This window comes from Acartia tonsa, chromosome 10, assembly GCF_053477335.1.
Source record: "Acartia tonsa isolate MP-2025a chromosome 10, ASM5347733v1, whole genome shotgun sequence".
Lineage (NCBI taxonomy): Eukaryota > Metazoa > Arthropoda > Copepoda > Calanoida > Acartiidae > Acartia > Acartia tonsa.
In genome coordinates this window covers 12,326,132-12,345,394 of record NC_137269.1, presented here as the reverse complement: position 1 = coordinate 12,345,394, position 19,263 = coordinate 12,326,132, and the positions used below count along the sequence as shown (strand labels likewise).

The following is a 19,263-nucleotide window of genomic DNA, read 5'->3' as shown; positions in this document are numbered from 1 at the left end:
TGCCCCTAATCCCATCTATGAATTTTTATACTTTGCTCCTTATGTATGTTGTCATCTGTTTTCTAATAATTTATATCCTGAAAGCAACATATGATCCAATAATGTATAAAGCAGATTTCAAGTTTTAAAAAGGATTTTTAAGCCTTAAATATTTTTTTCCCAAAAATCATTTACCTTATTTCAAGTTCAATTTTTTTTGAAAATCTAAAACCTTTCTGAAAACTAATAATTTGAATCAAATTTAAATTTAAAAATTCTTTTTATATACTTTTAATACCTAAGCAATACTATAGGCATTTTTTAACCAAATAACTATATTTCATGTAATATTTTTTTCATATATCTATTTTACAAAAAAAATTATCTGTAATAACTTTATTTACAAACATAATAAATAAATTATATAGAACCACAAATTCTTGAGTCAACAGTATTACATCCAGAATTTCTTTCTGTATTAACCTGAAATACATTTTTTCTGCTTAATTATATGAATTAAATGACTTCAGACAAATATAAAAAAAAGGATGACAAAATCAATAAAAGCGGAGCTCTTCATTCAACAAATGAACATGAACACTTGTAGAGTGTCAAAAGTTAACAAAGTTATAAACAAAATAGTATATTAACTTTTGACAAAACTGCGTAGATACAGGATTCTGTTTAAGACTTGTTTATGGAGATGTTACGCTTAAAATATTGTACCTCGTTGTCCTGTGAATCATTGTTCTAGAAATCAGATGAAAAGAATGATTATATTCACTTATGGAATCATATCTAACTATTTAAAATTGTTGAAGCACTGGAAAATGTCATGTGTGACGTCATAAAAATACGCTTGTTATCCATCTCTTTTTGAGGGGTTTTCTCTTCCACTTCTTCCCCCATCGCATCTTTTCAGACATTTTTCTTTAACGTCACACATGACACTTTCCTTCGCTTTAAAATGTTTGTTTACCTTAAATAATTTTCCAGAGGGAGCACACAAACATAGCTCAAACTCGGGATTTGAACTGGCCTGAGGTTAAGAGAAAATTAGGTCCTTTCACTTAAGCCTATTAATTGAACACTCAAACCCCTCGCTACTTTTTCATCAGAAAAAAACTTTTACTAACACACTTGAGTGCTCAAATCCTTTGGAGGCCTATGTGTCTTAACCATGCAACACTTTGGTTAAGTATGACTTCCAATTTTGCTCAAGACCAATGGTAGGCCACACTTAATTCTCTGAACGTCTGTTCTCTCACACAATTCATTTAGAAGTAAGCATCATAACAATGCCACACCAAGCCTCATTTCTCTTCCCGGAAATGTACACTCACAAAGACGACATTTTCAGAAGAAGACTCTGGGAGAATAAGGAAATTAATTTTTGAATTTTGTGAATGACTTTTAAAATAATATTGATATACTTTAAATGTAATTTTTGTATGTAAATGATAAAGACAAATAAAGAATCAAATAATAATGAAAAACTAAAGCTTCCTCGAAAAGAGGTTAAGACATTTTGACTAAAGGGCCATAGACCTGCAGGGCTACACAAACCCTTACTCAAACTTAAACGAGTTTGCAAGTGGTCCAGGTGAAATATGAGGAAAACCACCCAAAGTAATTTTGGGTTTAAACATTAAATGTTTCAATAATTAAGTTTTTTTTAAATATTAATCCAAGACAACTTCAGCAAAAATAATAAAATTTTAAATAATCTGGTACCTTTTGAATAATATCAGCTCTGGGAAGCATTAGTGTATCCAGATTAATCCACGTGCTCTTCAGCTGTGTAGTTCCGGCGGGAGAGTCATCAAGCACAATGTCGTCTTTGCTTTCTATCTTGATTTTCTTGCCATGTACCGTGGTTCCCTCCATTCCTCTAAAATCAAGGTTATTCATAATATACATATGGGCAGGAAAATACCCTTAAAATAAAATAAAAAAATAAATTATTTATCCTAAAACGAAGCTTACCTAAAATAAAGAACTTAATCTGTTTAGAAGTTTCTGAAATCTTAAGTTATTTAAGGCATAGATGCTGCGTCCCTAGTACCTTAAACCCCACCCAAAGCTTCCATGAAATGTACAACCAATTCGGGTCGTTATTTTCCAATATCTTTAGATTCAGCCAAGAACCTTGCTATAAGATTAAAAGGTTTTTCTTTTATTACCTAACAAATAAAGAGTTCTTTGATTTGATGGCCAAGCTGACGCCCTCTTCAGGTATAAGGCCTTCAGTGCCCAGAATAGTTGTATCCACAGACAAGCTTCGCATTCTTTGGGCCTGAGATTGAAAGGCGTCATAAATATTGTAATGTGAAAAATAAAAGTAACAGGACGTGTGTCTCTGTACCAAAGGATCTCGCTAAAGGCTGAACTTATATGGCTTTACTCTACAAAATAGCTTCACATATGTCCTGGGAAGGTTTATAATATTTTTAGGGGAAGGTACCACCTACCTAAGCTTTAAAGAGAAATTTTCCAAGAAAAATAGTTTCTTTTTTAAACTAAAATCAAAAATGAGAGTCGACTCTCCCCCTCCCCCCCCTCCTCCACACACACAACTCAAGTGCCTCTAGGGGCGTGTTAGTGTTAGAATTAACCATATTACAAGGCACAACTTGGTGGAGGGCATGCTATGTAAGATAAGATTAACACAGAAGAAAAGTACCTTTAAATTCATTTTTGTGAGTCAGCTTTTAATTAAATCTAAATTGTCTTATTTGAGGAAGATTTGTTTAGACTCCATTATACAAATAAATACTTGCCAATTCTTCGAGTTTTAAACACTACCATTTTCTTTATGAATAGTTACAAATTAATTATAAAGAAGCAGCAACTGCCATAATCATAAAAAAATATGAAATGAATCTAAAATATAAGTACCTTTTTCAATTGCCATTCTGGGTCTGATGTTGAAAAGAGAATATTACCACTCTTAGAATCTCTCAAACTAATAATTATAATTAACAGTTCACATTAAATGTACATCCATAAGTAGCGGAGTACAAATAAATCATGGACAAGATATTTAAAGAGTATTTGTTAAAATCAAGAATAACATAACCTTTCTCATATATTTCTTTATTTTAAATTTGTTTAATTTGTAGCATGACTGATAGACCAATGGACATAGTAAATTACAAACTTGATGTTCATTGATAAAGGGAATCTTCACAAAAAATCATCCGTCTATCTTGAATAGTAGCAGGAAAAATAACACTTAGTGACTTACGGACGGACAGACAAAGTTAATTAGAGAGTAGCGTCACTACAATTTTTTTTATAAAACTAGAGTGTAACCTGAAATCATAGACATTTTTTATGTCAACATATGATTCATTCATAAATATGGCAGGCCCTTCATCTCCGAAAGAAGTCAATAACAGTCCCTATAAAAAATACATAATTGAAATCAAAGGAGTGCAGAAGAAGTATTTATCTATCTTCTGGCAAAATTAAGGGCGGTGGATACACATTTGTCTAGTGTTTTTGTGGTATGCTCGAAGGAAACCAAGATATTATAGTGATGCTACGCACCCAGCTAATCCTGTTATTCTACAATTGTAAAGCCACCTGCAAATATGTAAGATAATGGTATTGATTTCATCTCTCAGTTGTCCTGCAAGTGGAGGGAGGGGTGTGACCCCTCCCTCTCCCTTCTTAAGCACCGGAACCTTCCACTTCAACCACCAAGTTATCAGCACCACCTCAGCCCTGAGGATAAAGGTTCTAAGCCTTCCTTCACCCGATAGATTCACCACCCACACAGACTGTTGTTGTCACAGTAATCATCAAACCTTCCCTTTTAGTACCCAGACCTACCACTCAACCCCTCTATTCTTATCTACCTATTGTGCTGTTCCATGGGCTATCCTGCCTCCCCCGGACAGGGATAGCCATCTACCTAACCATTGCAACTATCTATGTTTTACTTGTATGATTTACCTTTAACTATCTCTATTCCTAATCCATATGTATTTATATTATGTTGTACATCTTTAGTAACCTTTAGACCCTGAATAAAGTAACATCTGAATAGACTTTGTTTGTTATTTAGTGATAGCTAGAGAAGCGCAGCTTCTCTATAATATATGTGTCCACGTCTGTTCGCACTGCCGTAGTCATTTGAACTTGGGTATCTGCCATTTAACCGAGGCGGATACCACAACTTGGTGACAGCTGTGTGAGATTACGGCAAAACACAAGTGTAGAGCAGACGCGCAGCTGAGGCTAAGGTACTCCCAGCAGTGAAACTGGCAAAACTGACACAAGCAACCTGAATTACCCACCCTGGATAGCAAGGTCTAACTCTGTATCCGGCAGTTGTGGAAGCGAAACTGGCAAAACTGACACAAGCAACCTGAATTACCCACCCTGGATAGCAAGGTCTAACTCTGTATCTGGCAGTTGTGGAAGCGAAATTCGACGGAGAACCGCGAAGAGTGACGAAATCTAACGGAGGATTGTGAGCTCAAGGGCTGAAACAGGCCCTCGGACTGGCTGAAACAGGCCAAATAATTGCAGACGGCTGAAACAGGCCCATTACTTACTGCGAAAGATAGCGGGATTCGAACCCACGGCGCTGCAGGACGGGACATTCCCTGCCGCCACTCTCTGGATTCGAACCCACGGCGCTGCAGGACGGGACATTCCCTGCCGCCACCCCTCCGGATTCGAACCCACGGCGCTGCAGGACGGGACATTCCCTGCCGCCACCACCTGAATTCGAACCCGCGGCGCTGCAGGACGGGATATTCCCTGCCGCCACCACTCTAGATTCGGACCCACGGCGCTGCAGGACGGGACATTCCCTGCCGCCGACTGGCTGAACCAAGCAAAATAGCTGCGAGCTGTGAGCGAAAATACAAGTGTAGTGTACCAAACAGAAGAAAAACTACGTTAACTCCAAGTATCCTGAGAGGCTACAGCGCAGCCACCCATTGAGAAAAACAGATATTATATCAGATTTTATGGATTACCACCCTGGTGTGAAGGCTAAACAATAGATTTATGGGCAGGGTTTGGTAAATAATTGCCGTGGATTGTGATAAGCCAAAAATAGAACTTGTGATAAGCCAAAAATAGAACCTAGGTGCAAGCTAACAATGCAATGGTAAACAATCGGACCCCCAACCCTGCAGCACGGCAAATACACCCCCTATCCCAACGGAAGGGGAGGGGCCACCCATAATTTGAAGTAAATACAATCGAGGTGACATCTGATAAGCCAAGGATTAAGGGAGAAGCTCAACTACCTTACAACCCAGTCACCTCAAGCCTGCGGCACCCCCCTCCCCACCTGGGGAAGGGCGGCTTTACCCCGTCCCCTAACGCGTTCCCCCTTCTCCCCACACTCGGATAAGTCCGTCTACCGTGCGGAGACAGAGGCCGGGAGAACGGAGCGCATTTCACGGGTTGCGCAGCGAAGTTCGGAACGCAACGAAAATTTGACGGACAAAGGAGATAAAGTGGACCAATGAGAGAGCAGATTGAGGGATAGATGCGCGTTTCACCTGTGTGCGCATTCTGACGGCGCGTAGGCGCGTTGTGAGAAAGGGGATTTCACACACACACACAAAGGAGGGGAGCTACTCTACAGCACACAAAGGATATATTGTAAGAAAATAAACTGCAAAGCTCCTCCCCCTATCTACAGTGTGATAAGGCAAACTAAATCAGTTCCTTAGACCAGCTCAGACCCTCAACATCTTCCTAGCTATGCCAGCCCTACTTCAAAGCTGAGTGGCTAGTGAGAAAATATATGTATATATAAATACATAAGTGTTAACAACTCAATACTAAGTTGTGAAGCAACCAAGTGATAAATAGTGTTGTTTTTTTGTGAACTATATACAGAGGAAGCGTGCATTTTGTTGGAGCAAGAAGGAAAGCCAGCTAGCTCTGAGGATATTCCTATACACATATATATATGGGAGTGTAGCCATATATAGATAGCCTACATATACATATATCTACTAGCGGATATGCTCCTAGAGACATCTATGGACACCTAACATGTTCCCTTTCACCTCTAAGCTAGGATCCGCTGGTTATCACAGAAGTTAAGAGCTATACTGGAAAGGAGAACAACTTAGGCTCAACAGTTAAACAAGCCGTTGGCACCAACAGACCAACCCCCTGCTACTTATCATGGGGATACTCCAGCCACCGCAAATCTTGAGCCAGGAGGACAGAGTCTACGGCTACGTGGACTACCACCCTAATTACACAGCTATAGTATCTGTAATAGGGGTGAGCCGGCTCGAGCCTCTTTGCGGCGCGGCTACTCTACTTTGCTCCTACATCTACAAGATGAGAAATTGTCAGCCCCTAGCCCGACGTGCGGCAATAGAAGACATCCCTGATTGGGCATTGACTGTGTGCCTAGGCATACTGCTGGCACTGTGGTGGACAGAAGCCTTCATTTGGATCATAACCACCAACGTCTGTACACCACCACTCTCTGCTTCTTCATACAAGGTGCTGCTTCTGTTATTACTTGGGCCTACTGTGTTGAGTACAGTGAACATAAAACACATGCAAAGTCACAGACCCCTGGTCCCTGAGATGCCCTTGTCTGGAAGGATGACTGAATGTCCGTTGCACAGCTCCTGTACAGTGGGTACTCAACGCACGAGAAATGGAGATATTGGACTGGGGATTGTTGAACCTGTATGTGTCCTCCCTGGAGTTTTGAACGATGCGACTGAGCCCAATGAGAAGGTGACAAGTTTCAGAGACTTAGTGGCCAGCCCCAATATGGGCACTACCGCCATGGGCACTAGACTGTGTCGCCCTGCGCCCGGAGAACTGGAACATGTACCTGACTCCACCAGAACTGAGACACCAAAGAGGCCCAGCCCTAGGGCCAGTACCACCTGTGTCTGGGGTGGAAAGGTCCTCCCTGGCGCTGGCATCACCAACCTGGAGGATGGGGAGCTGTCCCAGGGGAATAGGCTCTTCCCCCAGATGCCTGACGTGTACCTGGGGGTGGGGGAGCCGCCACCCAAGCCTCCCTGGGAGCCCCCAGGCATGGAACGACTGGGGACCGGCCTAAGGATGGAGAATGGTGACCTGCTGCAGTGGAAGGCCTTACCCAGCAAGGAGGGAGCAGGGTTGACCAGCAGCAGTGAGGCTGTTCCCCCACACTCCAAGACCAGATGCCTCTACTCTGTTGAACCACTGCACATGACCCAGCCAAGTCCTCCCATGCTGCTGAAGATGGAGTCCCACCAGGATGCAGAGCTCCAGCTAGGGAAGTCAATAAGAAGGCCACCCCCTGCCAAAACCAGAATCACCGCAGGGGCTCCCCACCAGCAGCTGACAGAGCCTGGCAGGGACGCAATACCAGCTGGCAACTCTGGCCTAACTCAGGTAGCTACCAACAGCCCGCTGGCAGTTCAGAACCCAGTTCAGGCTACCATCAGTATGGCATCCTCTGGGCCTTGCCGGTTCAACTGTGGGTACCTGTACACACACTGGCCACAGATACCCCCCAGAGATCATAGCCCACCTTCCAACTGGCACCATCAACGGCCTTTGCTACCAACCATCTGGAGTAACTGGAGGCAGGATCCCTCATGTGGAGAAGCACCTGCAAAAGCTAAGGCCGAGGCTGGCCTCGCCACCCAGGAGAGGAGAGCAGCTGTTGTATGGAAAGGACCTGTGTGTATGGGGAGAAGGCTGAATGCAACCAAGGAGCCACCACAAGCAGCCCAGCACTGCCTGACCCCTAGTAGGGGAGACCCTGCTTGTCAGCTGGTGCCCCAACTGGAGGATGAGAGACCTGGCAGGTTGATACACCCTGTGGAAGCCGGACTGATGGGACCCAGCTGGACGAAGGAGCGCTGCTGCTTCCACGGCCACACAGCTGCCAAGTGTAGAACCGGTTGGGACCAGGCAATGAAGAAACACCAGGCAGCCCAACAACCTGCATCCAACCAGTCTGACACCCAGGTCTACCTGGAGGGAGATGCCCAGCCGTCACCCCAACCAGCTGCCGCCTCTGGGGCTGCGGCTACCCCGGAGTCTGTGCCTCAGGTTGGGACCATAGTGGCCAGGATCAACGTGCTGGGAGGAGCGGCTGAACCCAACCGGGTTGGCCTGGGCTTCAGCCTCAACCACATGGGACCGGAGTTCGTGCAGCCAACCAACAGTGCGGAGCCAGAAGTCCTGCGGCCTCTGCCATTCGGCCTCAACATGATGGTACCCGCCAGTCCGCCTACCCCGAAGGAGGGGGTAACCCCTGTCACCCCCAGCGAGAGCCGAGGGGCGCTACCCAGCGCCACCGGGACGGTGTACAGGGAGGCACTGGCGGCCGCCGGGTGGGAGAGGCAAGAGGCGCTAGCCAGCGAGTCTGAGTCGATGTATGGGACGCCAACCGGCGTCGCCACCTGGGAAGGATGAGAGGTGCTGCCCCGCACCACCAAGCCGATGTCTGGGGCGACAACCGTCGCCACCAACTGTGAAGACTGGGGGGTGCTATCCAGCGCCCCCACGCTGATGTCTGGGGCGACAACCGTCGCCGCCACCTGTGAAGACTGGGGGGTGCTATCCAGCGCCCCCACGCTGATGTCTGGGGCGACAACCGTCGCCGCCACCTGTGAAGACTGGGGGGTGCTATCCAGCGCCCCCACGCTGGTGCCTGGGGCGACAACCGTCGCCGCCACCGAGAGACCTGGACCCCGGAACGAGCCCGCAGCCCCAGAGGAAGGGGTGACACCCGTCACCCCCAGTCAGCCAGAGCCCCCAGCCAGCAGTCCCTCACCCTCAACTGCGTCCAGCTGTCTACCCCCCTCAACCGAGCCAGGGTAATTGTATTGCATTGGTGTACCAGGAAGTTTGTGCTGGGTCAAACTTGCCTGCGCCTCCTGCATCTGCCCCAGGAACCAGGATATCAGCCATTACCAGCCAACCTGAAGAAGCCTTGGCCGCTGCCTGGGGAGTAGCTAAACTAGATGCATCAAGTGCCGAGCCTAACCATAGAAGTAGAGGATCCCCAACAATTATGCCTGCACAGGGGATGGACTGTTACCTTCCCCTACCCTGCAGGTCTGACTGCCATGCACCACCCTGCCAATGTCCAGGACGAGCCTGAGGGAGGCAAAGTTCCTACAGTATGGCAACCACCACCTGCCTGCGTTGACAGAGACCCTGGAAGCAGTATGCCCCTGTACCAGCCGGCCAGCGGCAAGGTGACCAACACGATGGAGACCACCAGCCCAGTAGAGGAACCTGAAGAGATGTATACCATGCGGCTGTTTGTCCAAGCCCCCTCATGTGCTGAGCCACCCCTGGAGGTTGCCAGGGCGGCCTTAGAACTACACATCCAACGGCCAGACCATCCAGCAGAACCAGCTACTCCAGCAGATATAGCAGATCCTGTTCGACCTGGGGAAGGCTGGAGCCTACCACTTTTCAGCATCTGGTGTCCTGACGAACCCCAGAGGCTGGGGGAGGATGTGGTATGCTCGAAGGAAACCAAGATATTATAGTGATGCTACGCACCCAGCTAATCCTGTTATTCTACAATTGTAAAGCCACCTGCAAATATGTAAGATAATGGTATTGATTTCATCTCTCAGTTGTCCTGCAAGTGGAGGGAGGGGTGTGACCCCTCCCTCTCCCTTCTTAAGCACCGGAACCTTCCCCTTCAACCACCAAGTTATCAGCACCACCTCAGCCCTGAGGATAAAGGTTCTAAGCCTTCCTTCACCCGATAGATTCACCACCCACACAGACTGTTGTTGTCACAGTAATCATCAAACCTTCCCTTTTAGTACCCAGACCTACCACTCAACCCCTCTATTCTTATCTACCTATTGTGCTGTTCCATGGGCTATCCTGCCTCCCCCGGACAGGGATAGCCATCTACCTAACCATTGCAACTATCTATGTTTTACTTGTATGATTTACCTTTAACTATCTCTATTCCTAATCCATATGTATTTATATTATGTTGTACATCTTTAGTAACCTTTAGACCCTGAATAAAGTAACATCTGAATAGACTTTGTTTGTTATTTAGTGATAGCTAGAGAAGCGCAGCTTCTCTATAATATATGTGTCCACGTCTGTTCGCACTGCCGTAGTCATTTGAACTTGGGTATCTGCCATTTAACCGAGGCGGATACCACATTTTCCCTACATGTGTATGCCTGTTTGAACAATGTTTAGAATGTGTATCTAATATTTTGTGTCTTATCAAAAAATTTTCAATTTAAAATTAAGCTTTTTATTTAAAGTTAACTACTATCGAAAAATACAATCATTTGTCAAATTACGTATATTTCTACATGGTTACTTTTTTATCTTTTTATTCTTGTTTCACCGCTGTCAACTGTACAAAAAAGCTTAGGAATGGCACCCAAAATTATTTATTTTCTACTCTGACAGGTACTTCGTGTCAACTACTCAACTACCTTTCAAATTCTTCCACAAAGACTAATTGATTTAAGAAATAGATAAAAACCTGATTATTTTCTATGATAAAATCCTCATCTTTAAAGCCTGACAACTCACCATTTCTAAATAGTTATAAAAAATTTGAAAATTTTAAAATATTACAGTGAATAAAGATGGCAGGAACTATATGTAGCTCTAGCCAAAGGGTGGGGATCCTGGGCAGACTTTCAATTGGGTCTTTGAATATCAGTAAATAGCGTCAGAAATATTAAACAGCCAAGTCGCTGCAAAAGAGCAGAAAGCAATTTGCTAGCAGACAAAAAAAGGTCACCACCACTTATTGAAATAATAATGAGGCTTTAAAATTTGGATTAAACATTATTTATGGTTGGTACTTTATTTACTTACTAGCGGCTCAGCCACTAGAGGCCTCTATGCATTCTTGAGGGAAGTAAGAGAGGGGGAAGGTCGGCTCTCCAATTTCAATATTTGTTTTAGGAAGAACAGAAAACAGACGTCTTTCACGAGACAAAAAATTACTTACTGTTGAATTAGCTTTTGAAGTTGAAGATTTTTCCAGAATATAATTTGGTTTTGATCGACTTCCACTTGGTCCATACCTATTCCAACCAATCTAAATTTCATTTTAGAAAAGTTTTTTTAAGCAAAGCTACTCAATAATTCATATTGTCTGTACGTCCGTCAGTCAGCCCGTAAATTTGTGGGGAAAATATGATTTTCTCAGCTGATATTCAAGATAAACGGCAATTTTTTTGTTAAGACCAATGAGAATACAGTACAGTACCTATGTTATTAACTTTGTCCGTCGGTCTGTCATACATGCTACACAATATAAATATGAAACAGTTAAAAAGATTTCGAGATTTTTTTCTCCGATATATTAGGCGAAGCCCCTAGAAGCCAGTTTGCCGCGGAGACACTAGTAAATATAGCATAAAGAACACTATACCTTAGTAGATAAAGAGTGCAGGCTAAATTGATCAAGCAGATGATGAACAAAACTGAATAAATACTCCACCAAATAAACCAGGTCTCTTTATTTGCTTCCTTAATAGAATGGATTACACCAACTATAGAATCCAGCTTAACAATACTTTAAGTTGAACTTACATGTACTGCTATAAAAGTTTAGACATCTTAGGATTGATTCATGGCGAAGTATAGAAACATTACAATTAAGTATAAACTTTTTCTTTTGAAAAATAATAAAACAGATAGAATTCATAGTGTAAAGTTATGTATTATGACTCATGCAAGGCATTTTTTCCTGAAATCTTGTTTAAGTTAATAATTTTGCGCCAAGGAGAACCATTTCGGTTAAGCGGTCAGCCAGATCTTTCGGTACAGACACACAAACACATACAGACATACATCCTGTTATAAGGATTATACCTTCATATTTTTTTCAAGATGATGTATTGGTTGTCCATTTAAGGTGAAACCTCTCCTAAAAAAGCAAGGAAAATTGCATTTAAAAGTAGGAATATACTTTTATTTTTTTTGTTAAGAAACCCCTTTAGCAAAGTGCATTCAGTAACATTATGACTTACTTGGTTTGATAGCCTACAAGTTACAAAAGACATATTATTTCCATTTATTTATTTGTAAAAGGTTTTGTGATTTTTAATTTTTATCATATAATTCTAATTGATAGTTTTAATAATAATAAGTTTTAATTGATAATATAGTTTTCTAATTGATGACCAGTAACATCTAAGGTGGATTCTTAAAAAAAATTGCCCCACTAATCGCTTAGTGGGGCAAAATTGTTTTCGTGAAAAATCCACCAAAATCACATTAAAAATCTACAAAAATTAAACAAAATCATAGAAGGGTTATTAACATAACATTATAACATTAACATTTTATTTAATTTTTGTAGATTTTTAATGTGATTTTTGTGGATTTTTCACGAAAACAATTTTGCCCCACTAAGCGATTAGTGGGGCAATTTTTTTTAAGAATCCACCTCTGCTCTATCTATGCTGTTTGTCCATCTATGATTTTTATTGTTCGCTTCTTATGGAGGGTTTCATCCTTGTTTTCTTGTTATACTAACCTTAGACTTTGAAAATTAGAATATTCTTGGGGTGGTGGGGAGAAGGATTTTCTACTCCTCCTTAGCTCTGAGGGTAAAGTTCCATAACTTAATAAAAAATAAAAAGAAATTTTTTTTTAGAATTTAGTGAAGCAATGATTATTGGACAGGGGGCAGAATAAGTCCATTCTACTTTGACTTCCTTATTTGATGCCCTTCGAAGCTGGTGCATTCTTAAAATAGGGATAAATTTAAAACTTATAGCCAAACTGTACCGATTGACGTCACATTAAAAGTAAAAATGACGTCAATCGGGCCCTGGGGTATTGGCCAAACAATAAGGAAATTTTTAATTCACGTTGCTTGATTATTACTATTTGATCCCCTGAATAATCATATCCAAGGAACCCAAACATTACTATAGCTGCATTTTCTGTAATGTCTTTAAAACCTTCTGGGGGATAATATACCTATAGTTTCTGTGATGTCTATGAAACTTGCTGTGGTGTTACTCTACCTAGAGTTTCTGTGGTGTCTATGAAACCTGCTGTGGTGTTACTATACCTAGAGTTTCTGTGATGTCTATAAAACCTACTGAGGTGTTACTATATCTAGAGTTTCTGTGATGTATATAAAACCTGATAAGGGTTAATATACCTAGTTTTTCTGTGATGTCTATGAAACCTGGTGTGGTATTACTATACCTAGAGTTTCTGTGTTGTCTATGAAACCTGCTGTGGGGTTACTACACCTAGAGTTTCTGTGATGTCTATGAAACCTGCTGAGGTGTTACTATACCAAGAGTTTCTGTGATGTCTATGAAACCTACTGGAGGGGTACTATACCTAGAGTTTCTGTGATGTCTATGAAACCTGCTGTAGTGTTGCTATACCTAGAGTTTCTGTGATGTCTATGGAACCTGCTGGAGAGGTACTAAACCTAGAGTTTCTGTGATGTCTATGAAACCTACTGGAGGGGTACTATACCTAGAGTTTCTGTGATGTCTATAAAACCTACTGAGGTGTTACTATATCTAGAGTTTCTGTGATGTATATAAAACCTGATAAGGGTTAATATACCTAGTTTTTCTGTGACGTCTATGAAACCTGCTGAGGTGTTACTATACCTAGAGTTTCTGTGATGTCTTCGGAACCTACTGGAGGGGTACTATACCTAGAGTTTCTGTGATGTCTATGAAACCTGCTGTAGTGTTGCTATACCTAGAGTTTCTGTGATGTCTATGGAACCTGCTGGAGAGGTACTAAACCTAGAGTTTCTGTGATGTCTATGAAACCTACTGGAGGGGTACTATACCTAGAGTTTCTGTGATGTCTATGAAACCTGCTGTAGTGTTACTATACCTAGAGTTTCTGTGATGTCTATGGAACCTGCTGTAGTGTTACTATACCTAGAGTTTCTGTGATGTCTATGAATCCTGCTGTGGGGTTACTATAACTATACCTAGAGTTTCTGTGATGTCTATGAATCCTGCTGTGGGGTTACTATACCTAGAGTTTCTGTGATGTCTATGAATCCTGCTGTGGGGTTACTATACCTAGAGTTTCTGTGATGTCTATGAAACCTGCTGTGGGGTTACTATACCTAGAGTTTCTGTGATGTCTATGAAACCTGCTGAGGTGTTACTTTACCTAGAGTTTCTGTGATGTCTATGAAACCTTCTTCTGGACTGTCTGGTTTCCCTGTCCAAACTCAGAGCTCGCTCCCGCCTGTCCATTTTTGACAAATTCTGTAAATAAAACCAGGATGACAACTTCCATAAAATAAATGCTTTAAAAACAGACGGCAAGACAAACGAACATGAAACAAACAACGCATTTACTATACAACATATTACAGAGAATTTTGAACAAAAATGGAACCTAGTAAAAATTAGCCAATGAGAGGCCAGTATACACTATAATTGACCAATGATAAATTTATAGTGGTCTCTCATTGGCTATTTTTTACGTCATTATCAGAGTAAGACACTTTTACTAGGTTCACAAAAATGCCGTATAATTATATCCTGAAGTAATCCAAAAGAACAAGAGAATAGGATAGTTATATGGACACCATGGAAACTGTCCCAATTTTGTATAACTTTTGCGGAACATGTTCCAGTTACGTCATATACGTTTCGGGAAAGAGAAAGGGAAGGGGGGAAGAAAATCTCTTCAAAAGAGATGGGGAAAACCCCCTTTTCTCCCATCTCTTTTTTCTTCCCCCCTTCCCTTTTTTTTCTTTCCCCCTTCCCTTTCTCTTTCCCGAAACGTATATGACGTAACTGGAACATGTTCCGCAAAAGTTATACAAAATTGGGACAGTTTCCATGGTGTCAGTTATATGGCATAAAATATTGTTTTAAAAATCGTCAAGTTTAAAATGAACATACGAACTTACTGGTATTAACTTTATAGTTGCAAAGCTTTCTTAATTGTACCTAAATGTTATAAGAATTATCATACTAAGCACGAGGTCAAATAGGACACTTCTAACATTTTCACATTAAATATATGAGCTATTCGTACAGACTGGCCGTAATTATAAGAAAACGCTGCAATTAAAAATTACTAAAAACAATATAACATATCTTAATCTTTAGTAAGAAAGTAAGTATTTTTGTTTTGTATATGTTAATTGTGTAAGATGTTTAGATTAAACTCATAAGAAAGTAGCATTTAAGGTGCTTTCTTTTAAAAACAATTCAAAATCACTGATTTAGGAATAGGTAATATTTATTTTTCTTAGTTTCTTTATTGTTTACTAGCGGCTTCGCCCCTAGCCTCTAGGGCTTTGCCCCAAGAGGTTTGATCAACCTAATTTTTCGTATTTTAGATTTAAAAAGTAAAAGTGAAAATTTTTTTTTTTTTTTTTTTGGGGGGGGGGGTTGGGGGTGTCCCACCCACCAAGAAAATAGCTTAAAACCATCACAGGACCAGTAGGTATATTCCCTGAAGAGTAGAGCCCACTCGGTTCAGTGGTTACTAAGATCTTAAGCTTCAGACGGACAGACAGACGGACAGACATCGTTCTACTTTGTATTATAGATAAACATTTTATTATTTGCATTTGAATACCTTGATAAAATCATTGTAATGTATCTAATTTCATTTCTTGAGCTTCGCCTTTATGGATGTTGTCATATGACATTGTCATCCATGCCATGTCTTCATATAAGGCTACGTATCCGATTAATTTCCACTGGATTAAAACCAGTTCTGATTCATGTATCGTGTTAAAGGTAATTTTCCACGGAAAAAAGATAATAATGATGACATACCTCCCTGTTTTGTTTGCCCCTAGGGTTTGGGAACAACGATATTTTTGTCCATACTCTTTTTTGCTATGGATGATTTTATAATTGGTGATAAGCTCTACTTACATTTTAGAGGTTTGTACCTATAGTATGGATTTTAAAAAATGAAGATCGGGGTATTTCCATCCGTCTTGGAGATCTTAATTGGTTATCTAGCAAGTTTAAGGCAGTTTGATTTTAATATAATGGTGTATTTTAATAATGTAGTTTATAGTGGCTTTGCTAAACACACTACTTTTTTCAGAAAGCACAAATACTGCCCCCGAACAAAACTATGCTTTTTCCTTCAACTATTCTGTCCGTTTAAGCAATCTTATTGGACATACAAACATATATCAAACCTTTCTAGTATATTATATTTTTTGTTTTCGTATTTTCGCGACAAGCATGGTTTGTTTACGTCATGCATAGCCTCCGAACCGACCCCTCTCCCCCTCTAAAAACTCATTGATATCACTTTTCCTTCTATGTACATACATACACCTCTTTTACTCTCGGAGAAAATATACATCACACAGTAGAGAGGTGACTAAAAGAGAGAGAGAGTTAATATAAAGACTTTCTTTTTTACTTTCTAATTCTTATCCTTTTTTTATTTCTTTCATTTCATTACCATTTTTTGACAATTAAGTAATTGCGTCGTATTTTTGGTATGTCCTGGTAGTAGTTAGAGTTTTTTGTCTGAAACTCAAGATTTCAATAACAACTGAACTTACTGAGTTTTTATATTTAGGGAAGCTTTACATAGGTTTCACTATGGTTTCAGGCTATTTATTTCTCATATTTAAGTCTTGGGATTGTCACAATTATTAATATAAAAAGTACATTTATTTGTTATTTATGTCGGAAGCAAAATATGATCCTGGACTGGACCAACCGATTTGTGCTTTTCAGGAAAGTTTTCTTTTGGGTCTTTGAGTTGTTTTATTTAGGCGATCTTTTCTCTTCCTTAATTGATGATGACGGACACTAACACTTGTATAATGTCAGAACTGATTAATCAGAATATAAATGTATTAATGTCGAAGCAAAATTGTAAGTAAAATTGTTGAAAAACTGCTTGATACAGAATAATGTTTATGGACATACTTACATTTTTAAGACTTGATTATAGAGTTGCTTCGCTTATAATATTGTACTTTGTTGTCCCAGGAATCAGTATACCAAAAATCAGATCAATCGGATTATTAGATTACATAAAAATTTGTTGTTAAAAAAGTAAAAAAATCAACATGTTTAAAATGGACGTACGGACATTCTGGTAATGATTATAGAGTTGCTACGCTTACTAAATCATTCATAACTACTACAGGAATCACCATGCAAAGTTTGAAATCAATAGGACAATTCTAACATGCCTAAATCAACGAAGAAACCTATCCGTTACGGACGGACGTATGGACGGACCGACCCTAATTATAGAAAAGCTTCGCTTTTAAAAATTAGGATGACAACATCTATGAGTAGCGAAGCACATTCATATTAGAGCCATTTTGCAAATATTAAGAAAAGTCAATTAAATGCTAAAGATGCTTAAAAGTATATGCTTGACAAATTTCAGCATCTAATTTTCTTGAGTCGATATTTATCGCAGCGTTTTTAAGGACAGCTTTCCGCAATTAGTAAAATAAAAAAATTAAGATTAATTCCAGTTTAATTGGCCCTTAAGTGCCGAAGGCCCAGGCTAATTATACTGATATTGTTTTTTTTTATTATAATTTACTTATTACCCCCACCTAGTGCCCCTAGAGGCCTCTACGAACCTAGAAACTAGTTTCTAAATAAAGTTATCACATATAATCATGCGAAACCACTATTATTAGTAGCGAAGCTACTCTATAATTCACTTTGTCCGTCCGTCAGTCAGTCCGTCCGTCAGTCAGTCCGTCCGTCCGTAACGCTATGGGGGAAATGGGATTTACTCAGCTCCTATAAAAGATAGAATGCTGAAATTTTTTGACAACATTCCCATCATTAAGGAGCACAATTGACCATAAAACATCATTGGCGTTCGGACCGATTTTTAGCAGGTTTTAGGCTATTTTTATATTTTTAACATTTTTCTCCATATCTTCAGTGTTTATGGTCCGATTTTCAAAATTTTTTCAGTTACAGATATCAAAATTAAATTTCCCGTCGTTTAAAGGAACAACCATGAAGGCCAGACTGCCTTTTCAGCAGGTTTTAGGCTATTTTTATATTTTTCACATTTTTCTCCATATCTTCAGTGTTTATGGTCCGATTTTCAAAATATTTTCAGTTATAGATATCAAAATTAAATTTCCCGTCTTTTAAAGAAAACAACCATGACGGCCAGACTGCCTTTTTAGCAGGTTTTAGGCTGTTTTTTTTATATATTTAACATTTTTCTCCATATCTTCAGTGTTTATAGTCCGATTTTCAAAATTTTTCCCTTATAGATATCAAAATTAAATTTCCCGTCTTTTAAACAAAATAACCATGATGGCCAGACTGCCTTTTTAGCAGGTTTTAGGCTATTTTTATATATTTAACACTTTTTTCCATATCTTCAGTGTATATGGTCCGATTTTCCAAATTTTTTAAGTTAAGGATTTAAAAATTAAATTTTTACTAGTCGTTTTAATAAAACAACCATGACGGCCAGACTGCCTTTTATCAGGTTTTTGGCTATTTTTATATGTTTTACATATTTCCCCATATCTTTGTTTATTTTGATGCAATTTTCAAACTTTTATGGGATATCTGTATCAAAATAATTTTTCCCATTGTTATGAGCATCTTTAATATAATTTACTTTGACCATCGTCATCATGCAAAATAAAACAAGGTTTCATGTTTATTTTATCCAATAAATCTATTCTTGATTTTAGTAAAAACCTTTTAAATCTACCTGTACGTATTCCCATCGACGATTTTTTGTGCTTCGCTACTTATGGATGTTGTCATCCTTGTTTGATTATGAAACGTTATTTTTTGGCAATCAAGACTTGAATTATTTAGCAACACTCCTTATTTTATTACATATAAAAGTTGTTGTTAAATAAAGGCATGCATGGCAATGTTTGTAGGAAACTATGTTTTAGTGCATCTAAATTTTAATTTGTGAAGTCCCTATGTCTTAGATGAAGGAGATTAAATATACTAAGAAATACAGGTTGTCCAACAAATATTGTTTCATTTCTAAAACTATAAGAACAAGTTAGTATATTTTTAGCCTTTAAGACGGACAAACTGACGAGTGTTCAAAATATGTTGCAGATTAAAAGCTCTGTGGTCAGGGGAATCTTCTAGAAAAATTCCAGCTCTCTATCTCTAAGAGCAGCCGAGTAATTTATAATTCTCCCATAGAAATTACATAGCCCAATTATCATTTCCGATTGACTAAGTAAGTTATATTATATTCTAGATGCTTATTACTAGCACCAAAACTGTTTTTAGCCTTACAGACAAACCTACTAAATTAACAAGCTACCCCTTTCTCTTTTGTTAGACACGCAGTCATACAATT

The 19,263-nt window shown here is 39.8% G+C and overlaps 1 protein-coding gene across 3 annotated transcripts; it reads right to left on the bottom strand.

Annotated features, from left to right (window-relative positions):
• Positions 1-361: 361 nt before the first annotated feature.
• On the bottom strand, positions 362-14,201 carry Scgbeta (sarcoglycan beta). Of its 3 annotated transcripts, none has more exons than XM_080173533.1 (13): positions 14,134-14,200; positions 13,678-13,704; positions 12,479-12,565; positions 11,812-11,866; positions 11,369-11,466; positions 10,943-11,032; positions 10,466-10,520; positions 3,295-3,383; positions 2,878-2,944; positions 2,163-2,275; positions 1,714-1,870; positions 959-1,018; positions 362-462 (listed from the first exon to the last, which is right to left on the bottom strand). In XM_080173533.1, the coding sequence occupies exons 1-13, from the start codon at positions 14,190-14,192 to the stop codon at positions 400-402; spliced, it is 1,020 nt and encodes a 339-aa protein (XP_080029659.1). In that variant the 5' UTR covers positions 14,193-14,200; the 3' UTR covers positions 362-399. The 3 variants fall into 3 exon arrangements, with proteins under 3 accessions (XP_080029659.1, XP_080029660.1, XP_080029658.1); XM_080173534.1 differs by lacking the exon at positions 13,678-13,704 and adding an exon at positions 13,350-13,376; XM_080173532.1 differs by lacking the exon at positions 13,678-13,704 and having other exon boundaries at positions 14,107-14,201.
• Positions 14,202-19,263: the final 5,062 nt, after the last annotated feature.